This window comes from Aegilops tauschii, chromosome 3 (genome assembly GCF_002575655.3).
Source record: "Aegilops tauschii subsp. strangulata cultivar AL8/78 chromosome 3, Aet v6.0, whole genome shotgun sequence".
Lineage (NCBI taxonomy): Eukaryota > Viridiplantae > Streptophyta > Magnoliopsida > Poales > Poaceae > Aegilops > Aegilops tauschii.
This window is the reverse complement of record NC_053037.3, coordinates 591,807,834-591,819,035: the sequence shown is the minus strand read 5'-3', so window position 1 is coordinate 591,819,035 and position 11,202 is coordinate 591,807,834. Positions and strand designations below refer to the sequence as shown.

The window sequence follows — 11,202 nt, the reverse complement described above, 5'->3', positions numbered from 1 at the left end:
TTTGGTCTGAAGAGAGTCAAGTGAATGATCGACGCAGATGTATATAGTTCTGTGGCGGCATTCTCTGTAATTACAATCTTTTACAGAAAATATGATCTGTTTGCTAAAAGTTATGAAAATATTTACAACACTAATGATATATGTATCTATTGTATCATACAATTTCAAATCGAACTCAATTGACAGGTTGAGAAAAAACGGAGACAAATTCAATCCTGATATTGTTTTATAGTTGGAACCCTCTTACTGTCTAGGGCTGAATTCATAGCTAAGTTCTTCTCTGCCTTTTTTTTTTGCGAAAAACATTTGATCTATTATAAAAGTTCACTGGAAGTACAAAGCATCTCAAACATAACAAAAATTACATCAAAATTTTGAGACCATCAAGCGACCACTACCGCCGCCAAAACAAGCAGTCGATGTGCCGTTGTCGCCGCTCCCCTACCAGAGCCACCTTGACCTTGTCGATGATAGTCGGGAATTCTTCGTGCGCGTGTCCTAAGGACCAACGGCTTGTAGCCGCAATAGTTGCCGTTGAACTATTGCATAGATCTGAAGCACCTGGTATCAAATCTCACCACATGATGAGAAACCCTAACCTCGCTGTCCAAAGGAGTGATAGGAATCTATGCCGCCGACAACGTCCAGACGGACGAACTCAAGAAGGATCATAGCCCGTAAGATAAACTTAAAGAAAAAGCACCATCATTTGTCCAAATATTGCACGTACGAGGACTAAAAAAATCCTAATTAACTTGACTACCAACAGGATCGGAGGCACCAGAATTCCCCTCCGCTGGAGCGGTAGGCAGAGAGGAGGTGAATCCACGGGCTTGGCGGTGTAGTCTGCTGGGGGAGAATTTGCCTTAACCGTCTAGGGTTAGGGTAGTAAAACGAGAGAAGTCCTGCAAACTTTTAGGTACTATCTTAGCCTTCTTTTTGGTTTGGCGATGAAGTATGTTTTGAACCGGGATTTCAAAATTTTGAGACTTGATGCTTACATGCTTTTTCTACGTCAGTCAATATCATTTTATTTTTCAAATTTTTCATGATTTAGTACGAAATAGTCGGAGTACTCCAAAATCTGGGAGTGCTATGCGTTCATGGGGTTTGTGTTTCTGTCAGGTTCAGGGAACTGAACTGACAAACATCTACAGCTAACAACGAATTCAGACAAGTAGCTAGTTTGGGGCCGGGGAGGGGAACACTGACAGGCTAGGGTTCTAGAAGTCTCTAGAATGCTTGCGTTATAGCCTTACAGATAAATGAAAAGTAAGCAGATGAGAGATCAGGCGATGACCGCGCCGTTCCGTGGCGGTGGCGGTGGCGATGGCCGCGGCAGTCGCCGAGGCGGACCGGTCCCGGCTCCAGTGAGGTGTCCAACTTTGCCTTCTCCTTCTCCCTCATCTCCACGGCACCTACAACAGGGAGCTACCATGGAAAAGGCCACGGTACTGCCGCCGGCGCGTGGAGTGGCGCAACAGGGAGCTACCTTCTCCTTCTCCTTCTCTGCTCTGACGCGGCCGCGGGCGCGAGTGGTGGCGCGGTGACTTGTACTCTTGCCCATTCGGCCAGCGCCAGTGGCAGTCCAGGACACATGGCGAGCTCGTCGAGCTGGCTGTCTTCGACGGCCTTCTTCAGGGCCTCGCCGGCCTCCTCCTCCTCCACCACCCGCCTGCTGTGGTGCTGGAGCGTGCGCGGGGGACACGGGGCGGTGGCGCACCCAAGAGGCGCTGGTTGTGCTCGACAGTGAACCACGTCACCCAGTAGTGCGTGGAGTCCACCGTAAACGCCAGGTCGTCATGGCATGGAGGTCGGCTGGAAACCTATCCGGGTTCAATGCCAGTCGTGCGGGAGGTTCACGTCCGGCCAGGGCACGGGGATGGCGTTCTCCAAGTGGCATCGGCACCGGTGGACGGGCACGCGATGCGGTTGCGCGCCGGCGACGCAGCCCTAGGCGGCGTCACGGTGAAGGTCGCCATGCGGTGCCACCCAGAGGAGGAGCCCGCCTCGTGGTCACGTGCTGCGCTTCCATGGCATGGTGGGCGGCAGCAATGGCTAGGGTTGGATTGACTGTCGGGCGGCTGGGGGGCAGAGAGAGGGAGAAGAGTGGGCGCGGTGGCCGCCCTTCCGGAGGCGTGAATTTAAAAGGATTGGCGCGTGGTAGTTGGGTGGCTGACAAGTAGGGCCAAGCAAACACCAAACACACGCTCGACTGTTCGTGTGGACGCAAGCCGATCTAAATTTTAGACAGGTTTATGTTCACGTGGACAGCAGATGAACACAACAGCGCGTTGAACCGTCATTTTCGCAAAATCCAAAAAAACGAAATGTGACTATGCGTTCGAGTTGCCCTAAGGCATCCAAGTATGTCGTCCTGGCCATCTACGGCTTCATCCTGGCCTTGCACGGGCTCATCAACAACCTTCTTTTCTTATTCATTGACTTTCCTGGTTCGGCCAGTTCGGTGTTTCTGGAATGCTGCAGGAAATTGCCCTGTTGCTAGAGTTGTTTGGAGGACTGTAGAATCTATGCTGGGACTTGATTTATGTCCCAATTCTATTTGGGAGTACTAAGTTTGGACTTATTCTTTCTTACGTGGATATGAGAAGCTCTATACTGTTGGTCTGGTAGCTATTTGATGGGCTATATATATGGCTGGCTCGAAATCGTTGTCTTTGAGCGCAAGTGGATCAATACCCCCTTTGAAATAGTGTTTACGCGGCAAGCTCTTTCCTGTCTTAGAGCATCTCCATCCGTTCGACCCCAGGAGCTTCAAATAGCGCGCCGGAAAAATCGCCGTGGGGGGCTGGGAACTTTCGGCGCAAATTGGCCCACTGTCGGCGCAAATTGACCAATTTCGACCCATATTCAACATGCTTCGGCACAAATTCAACAGAAGCTTTTTTTTATCACATAGTTCATCACAGAAAACCAATACAAATCAAATAGTTCAACAAATCAATACAAATCATATAGTTCAACAAGTAGTTCAACAAATAAAAACTCATATTTTGTCACACGTCGAGTTAGGCGTTGCCCTTGAGCCTCCATAGGTGCTCCACCAGACCTTGCTGCAGTTATTGATGCACCTGCGGGTCTCGGATCTCCTGACGCATATTGAGAAAGGCAGTCCAGATTGCCGGTAGCTGGTGATCAACTTGGGCAAGAGGACCCTACGTGTAATATGGTTCACTGTCAAACACTAGCTCTTCCTGCTCGCTCTCAATGATCATGTTGTGCAAGATGACACAACAAGTCATGACCTCTCACATTTGATCTTTTGACCAGGTCTGAGCGGGGTACGGGACAACAACAAATCGAGATTGGAGTGCACCAAATGCCTGCTCGACATCCTTCCTGCAAGCCTCCTGACACTTGGCAAAGTGGGAGTTCTTGGCTGCTGGCACAGGATTTGAGATAGTCTTCACAAATGTGGACCATCTCGGATAGATGCCATCTGCTAGGTAGTATCCCTTGTTGTAGTGCCGCCCATTGACCTCGAAGTTCACCGGAGGAGAATGACCTTCAACAAGCTTGGCAAAGATAGGGGAGCACTGCAGTACGTTGATGTCATTGTGAGTTCCTGGCATACCAAAGAAGGAATGCCAAATCCAGAGGTCGTGTGTGGCCACTGCCTCAAGTACCACACTGCAACCGCCTTTGGCACCTTTGTACATCCCCTGCCAAGCAAATGGACAGTTTTTCCATTTCCAATGCATGCAGTCGATGCTTCCAAGCATCCCAGAAAATCCTCTTGCTACATTATGTGCTAGGATCCGAGCAGTGTCTTTAGCATCGGGTGATCGCAAGTATTGCGGTCCAAACACTGCCACCACTGCCCTGCAGAACTTGTACAAACACTCAATGGTCGTGGACTTGGCCATGCGTCCATAGTCTTCCAGTGAATCACTGGGAGCTCCGTATGCAAGCATCCTCATAGCTGTTGTGCACTTCTGGAGTGAGGTGAATCCATGTGTGCCGGTGCAATCCTTCTTGCACTTGAAGTAGCTGTCGAACTCACGGATGGAATTCACAATCCTGAGGAAGAGCTTTTGGCTCATCTGATAACGGCGCCGAAATAATTTCTCACCATGCAGTGGAGCGTCGGCGAAGTAGTCGGAGTAGAGCAAGCAATAGCCTTCCAGTCGATGCCTCTGCTTTGCCTTTAGCCGGCCCGGCGCCAAGCCACCTCGCCGTGGCTTTGCATTGCTCGCGAACAGGCCGGCCAAAGCGGCGAGGACCATGAGATGCTCTTCGTCCTGGGCGTCGGCATCGGCTTCCTCCTCCAGCAGCGCCGCGAATGCCTCCTTGTCGTCCGAGTCCATCGCCGAGCAGACAAATCGCCGAACACCTGGCGGGCGTGGTAGGCACGTAGCCGCCAGTATTCCCGCCCTACATGGCTGGAGCGCCGGAAAGCTCGCCCAGGAGCGGGGTGGAGGCTGCCGCGGCAGAACACTCTCTTTTCTGGCGGGTGAATGGCCTTTCTAGCGACGGTGGGTGGGTAGGCGGCGCCGGGATCGGCACAACGGCGGCAGGGCGTGTACGCAGGAGGGGGCGAATCTGGAAATGCAACATGCTTTTTCGCCTGACAGTGGTGGCTCAGGAGCGGTTTTTCCTTCCACCGGAGCCCCCAAGCACCCCCAGTGCGCTGGGTTCGGCCTGGGATCGCCGGGTAAAAAATGGGCCGAGCCGACGCATTTCGGCGTCCTGGGGGCGCAACTGGGGTGTGTGTGTGTGTGGGGGGGGGGGGGTTCGTTGCCGGGGCGAAAAAACTCGCCATGAGGGGCCTGTTGGGGCACGAGTGGAGATGCTCTTACTGGTGAGGTTTGCAGAAGCCAGAAAAGATGGATGCTGTCGAGTGTGGAGCGGAGTTACTGAAAGCGAATGCCTGACAGATGCTGCTGCTGTGTGGCCCGCCTGTCCCTCGGTCGATTCGAGATGATGAAGAATAGGACACTGGCTTGTGATGACTTCGAGATGATGTCATTCCTTTGATGGGACAGTTGCTAGTTTTTTCTCCTGATGTTGGTATCATGCTGGCTTGTAATTTTGGTTTTCTAGGATACTTGCTCCCTCCGTTCCTAAATATAAGTCTTTTACTCTTTTTAGAGATTCCAATAAAAGACTACATACAGAGAAAAATGAGTGAATTTATACTCTGAAATATGTCTATATACATCTGTATGTAGTCCATAGTAGAATCTCTTAAAAAAACTTATGTTTAGACACGAGGGAGATCCTTCGTGGGTTATATGGGTGATATCAGGTTGTTGCCCTATGGTTTGTGTCTGAAACAGACATAAGCAGTGGGTTTCCGCTCTCCGACCTCGCTACTTTTCGTTCCCGCCCTGTTCTTCTAGTTACCAAAAGACTTTGTATTTACAAAATAGGGTTTTCCCCCACTTTGTGTTACAAAGCAAACATCATCGATACAATCAGATAGGTGCTGGGGTGGAAGCAGCACAGGCACGCCTAAAAGAAACGAAAGAGAAAAAGAAAAGAAACAAATGCCGACACCGGCGGATCCACAAAAACGAAGAAGCTTCGCGACCGCCCCGCCCATCGGGGGTCCTCCACTAAGCTCCTATACTCCGAAGCGCCGGTACCAATCAACACCTCCAAGAAGGGACGCGGCGACGACGACGCTGCTGCCAAGGGTTTCCCCCGGTATGCGACGATGAGAGAGGAAGGGTACCTCTGACGCCCTCCAGGAAGGTTCGGCGGCACCCTCAGGCACCACCGTGTCGGAGTCGGCTCGGCCGACAGGGATTTCTCCCGATCCCAACCTTCACCTCGGGCGCTCCGGAGCACGCCACCAAACAAACCACCACTCTGCACCAAAACGGTCTTGAAGCTTCCGCGCCGTCTCACCACCGCACCGCGAAAGGGGCATGCTCAAAGAAGAAGAGGATACGGGACTCGGGACAGCAGCATCGTCGGCACGCGGGGGGGGGGGGGGGGGGGGGCAACCTCCACCGTCAACGACGGTAACCAACCGGACGTGATAGCAGGAGCATACCGGTCCCGTGGGCCCACCGGTCCGGACGGGTCCTCAGATGCCCGTAAAGCTCCCGCCTTCACGTTGCAGAAGGCATGCCGTCGGCGCCACCACCTCGAGTCCGAGCCGCTCCTCCTCCGCGCCACGCAGAGAACGTCGAAGCCACGCCAATGGCCAGCCCGCTAGGACCCAGATGGGGCCGGGAGGGCCCAGATCTGGGCCGGGGGCGCGCCGCCGGCCACCGCATGTCACCACGCCGCCCTGCCGCCAAGGGCAGCACCGCCACCTCGCCCACCGCCGGCGACCGCCGCCGGGTTGCCGGGCCGCTGCCCCGCCGAGCAGCACCACCGCCGTCACCTGCCCCGGGAAGGGGACGAGCGCGCGGGGATAGAAGGGCCCGCCGCCGCCGCCACCACCCGGGCCAGCGTAGGGGGCACCTGCCGGCGGCGGCGGGGGAGATCCAACGGAGGTGGGGACCGAGAGGAAGGGGAGGGGGCGAGCCGCCCCGGCCACCTCCCGGGGAGGCGGCGCAGGGGCGGGAACGGGAGGGGAAGGGGGAAGAGGGGGGCGGGATGGGCCGGCGGCGGTGGGAGGGGGCTAGGGCGCCGCCGGCGGCGGCGGAAACCCTAGCGGGAGGGAGCGGGTCGGGAGCGGGTCTTTTGGTCAAAGACTTTGTATTTCCATTATGAAAGTAATGAAAGGGGTAGCCTGGTTCGTAAAAAAAAATGCTCCAAATCTATTGCGTTTGCATCTCATATTACAAGTTTTCATAAAATATCTTTTGTCGGTGTTCGTCACTTCGTCATGCTATGACAAGGCAACGTACAATTTCTCATCATCTTTATTGCTGTCCTGTTAACTTGGCATGTGTGAACTTTGAAACAATGATAGGCGTGTTTGTGCTGGCGATATTGATTCCGGCAGTTGCCAAGGAAAAGGCAAGCGTTGAGTTCATCTTTACACACTTCAAGACGGACAATGGCATGGGCGGTTACCACATATGGGAAAAGCGAACTTCTTATCACCCATGAAATACACACCACTAAAGGACTGAATGTATGGCCCATCAAAGCCTGTTACAACGTACACAAGAGGCTCAATCCAACTTTAGGGGTACGTAAAACCCACTAAACCTAATTCCATACCCTTGGACGAAGTACACATTTTGAAGTAAGGATTGCGGAAATCCATCCTTGGAAAGTAACTCAAACAATCATTTACGGAGTAGGCGTTTATATATAAGATCAAGGTCATGAGTGTTCATACCCCAAATCTTTAAGGTACAAAAGAGTCGTCCACAAATGTAAATTTAAAAATACCTTTGAAAGTTGACCATTCAAATTTATTTTGCGTGAATGGCTAACATCATAATGCCTAACATCAATATACACAATCTTTTTTTTATCATCTAGCTTCAGAGAGCTGCACAGCTGAAGGTATTGCACCACTTGATTTGTGACCAGTCACATGGAACATGGATCCAGTTTGTGAGCATGTCGGTGGACGAGGCACATCACATACACCTTCAAGCATCTGGACAACTTTTGACATGGAAGGTCTCTGGTGGAAATCTTCCTGGATGCACCATAGAGCAACCTTGATCGCTCTATCCATTCGATCATCATCTCTATCATACTTGAGCTTGGCATCGAAGATAGTGCAAATATCACCTTCCTCCATCTTCTTGAAGGCGAAGGGTGGGAAATGGGCTTTCTCTGAGACCTCCACACGATTGAAGCTCCTCCGCCCGCTAATTATCTCAAGCAGGACCATCCCATAACTATACACATCGCTCTTATCCGAGACCGCACAGTTGGTGATCCACTCGGGTGCAAGGTAGCCCCGTGTGCCCCTCAGTGTTGTGAAGGCCTCGCTTTGCTCTCTGCTCATCAGTTTGGCAAGGCCGAAGTCCGATACCTTTGCAGTGAAGTTATCATTGAGTAGAACATTCTCAGGCTTGATGTCGCAGTGTATGATCTTTGACTCACAATCCTGATGAAGATATGCCAAACCTTTTGCTGTTCCAAGCGCGATGTAGAACCTCGTATCCCAGTCCAGAACTGGAGCATCATCTTCTTCACTAGCAAAAATCCACCTATGCAGAGATCCGTTTGCCATGTACTCATAAGCAACGAGCCTGTGCACCCCCTCGGTACAAAAACCTCGGAGTTTAACTAGATGTATGTGGTGGATGCTACCAATTATTGTCACCTCAGACCGGAACTCTTTCTCCCCTTGGCCAACACCTTCCAGCTGCTTCACAGCGATGTGGCTCCCATCTGGGAGCGTTCCGAGGTACACTGATCCAAATCCTCCCTCGCCAAGCTTGTCGGAGAAGTTGTTCGTTGCAGCTTGGAGCTCCTTGTAAGTGAATCGTGTCGGCGCTCCAGCCATCGTGTGGAGATACCCATAACCTTCCTCTTGATCTTGTGTTGATGTCCATCGATATATGTAGAGACCAACATAAATAAGCACCCCTATGAATGCCAAAGGTCCGACTACAGTGGCAACAATAATAACGGTGTGCCTCCCACCTTGCCCTGAGACATGGTTAGGTATCTTGACAAAAGTTGTAAGAACAGTTCTGTCCCCAGCTTTCTTCTGCAAGCTACCAATCTGATCAAAGAGGAAGCAGTCACCTGAAGTTTGGTTGAAGAACATCGCAACGCACGAACAATTGGCCATGCAGGTGTCCTTGCATCCTGTGATGTTGGTCTTGGCCACGTCAGGCGAGGCGAAGCTTGTGCCGATGTACCCAACTCCACTGTCGAGTTGAGCTAGCTGAAACTCAGTTGGATTTTTATGTGGCTTTCAACATTTATTCAACATGGTTATTATTTAAGTCAACATGGAATTACTCGTATTATTAATGTTTGTGATGGGAATAATTGATGCGGAATTTCACTTGAGGAAATAATACTCGAGGTGCCGAGGACGACCGTGATGGAATACAATAGAGGAATTAATAAGTGATCGATTCTACTGGAATTTATATGTACGTACGTATTTTTCCGGGGACATCACAGGGTGGAAGAGCTGGGTTTGTTTTGCAGGATCGGCTCTGCAGGCTGTTGACTCACATGATTAAGATTGGAAGCTGATCTCACACATACAATCTAATCATGGCACATGACTCACACATGTGTGTTAGGGACTAGTAAATTTAGACTCGGAAAACTGACATGTTTTATCGTGGTTGGTAACATTGCACAGGAGTCATACAGACCTTTCCGGAAACAGGTGGAATAATAAATCACCTGGAGGTGGAGTCTATAAATAGGTCCCTACCCTCTAGCCTCAACATGCATTGTGAGCGGCACCATGAAAAAGGCAGAGGAATTAGAGGATAGACCGCATAGCCCACAATTCCTACAGGTTGCAGTTTGGAAAGGAGCTCAGGGCCGAAGAGCAATGGCACCCTGTCCCGTTGATGCAGATGGAGTACGGTCCGCAGCTCGCGGGCACGTCGCACGAGTCTGGCGGAATCCCCAATGGGAGAGTGCTCCGGCCACTCCCAGTCGGCAGGGCGCTGAACGAGATGGATCCATCGTTACCGAGGACGGCAGTAGTCAGCGTCTCGTTGGCGCCGGCATCAGCATCACTCTCACCATATGAAATGTTAAGATGAGATACATGCGACCCCAATTGATCATAGAAGTTCCAGGAAGCTGAGCCGAGGTTCGCACAGTATATGGCACCTTCCTTGACGGCGACCAGCCTGGGATCCATGCTCGCAGACCAGTAGGGCTGGGTTTTCTCCCAGTGTTTTAAATAGCCGGCTATAGCTCTGCTATAGCCCGCTATATAGCCTTTTCACTAGGGTACCACTAAATGGTCCCATGTACAAATATCCCGCTATAGCCCGCTATAGCTGATTTTGAGGTCCGCCGCTATTTGGCAATAGCCCGCTATTTAAAACATTGGTTTCTCCAGCCCCGTGTAGTACAGCATCATGTCCCCCGATTTGATCTCAAGCCTGTACGACATGCTCTTGAGGGGCGGCATGCCGTCGATGAAGCTCTGGCCTGAAACGAGTGTGTTGGTTGGGTACTTGAAGCTGGACCACAGAGAAGGCGAGTTGCTATCTCCGTTGAGCACTTGGAGGTTGCCGGAGTCCAGCAGCCGCATGGAGGCGCCCTCGCCAGAGGTGTTGGCGATCCAGATGGTGGGTCCTGCGGCAGACTCCAGGTAGGCGTTGCCATCCTTGTCGAACACGAAGCTACTCCCCGAAGGAGAGACGGGTGAGTCGGCGTTGGCGACCCAGACGACACAAGTGGTGCCTAGGTGGACGACGGCGAGAAGGAAGGTCGTGTTGTCGGCCGTGCTCTCTGGCGCGCCAACAAAACCGAACCCGAAAACAGAGCCGTTGGACAGGAGGAAGATCCTGTTCTTGTCGAGGTAGTCATCCGGAGAGGCCCTGAACCCTGGCAGCAGGAATTGTCTTTGAGTAGTACCTTTGCAGGCCATCCAGAGGTTGGTTACCGCAAGCATCCACATTACAACCAAGCCCGTGGAACACCGGGGATCCATGCCTCTGCAGTAGTAGATAATGATGATGATGATGATGATAATGATGATGGTTAGTGAGAGGAAAAGAACGATAATATAATAGACTTTTTACTTGACGCCGAACGTATGGCGGCTCATGGGTACCCGAGAAGCTGTAATCTATACCAACCGTTATATGCTCGGGATGGATGCAGTAAATTCCGACAATTATTTGAGTTGAACATGGCAAGCTCGGACGATGGCTACCTCTACTTGGAGAAAGGTGTGGCTGCTCTCGGGTGTAGGTGCACTCGGGTGAATGGTAAATTTGAAAAAGATACAAATTTTTTAAAAAAATCTGAAAAATCGACACTCTGCCTCTGGCCGCGAGCATGCAGGAGGCCATAGCGAACAAATAACGGATTTGTTGATCCCGGTGACAGATGAAGGTAGGAATATCAGTGAGGGCAGCACACTGACGGGACCTCCAGAGCATTTTCCCTTTTTACGGTACATATTACTACTGCTAAAGTGTGTAGTATGAAATCTTATCCAGCCGTTGATTTATGTGGTTGTTAAGCATTTTCTAGTTGGTTAAGAAGAGGTATTTTTTTCCCAAAATTTTAGCCCGAACGATGGGTAGCTGGATACAAGTTGGCTATGCAACGTATTACCGGCGAGCCGGTGGAGTCGAGGACTCGAGGTTGACATCA

The 11,202-nt window shown here is 51.4% G+C and overlaps 1 protein-coding gene across 1 annotated transcript; it reads right to left on the bottom strand.

The window, feature by feature from the left end:
* Positions 1 to 7,172: 7,172 nt before the first annotated feature.
* On the bottom strand, positions 7,173 to 10,531 carry LOC120961853 (G-type lectin S-receptor-like serine/threonine-protein kinase SD2-5). Its single transcript, XM_073511218.1, is given in 3 exon segments — positions 7,173 to 8,809; positions 9,362 to 9,753; positions 9,925 to 10,531. Coding segments are annotated over 3 exon segments (2,403 nt in total). The 3' UTR covers positions 7,173 to 7,405.
* Between the last annotated feature and the right edge of the window lie 671 nt (positions 10,532 to 11,202).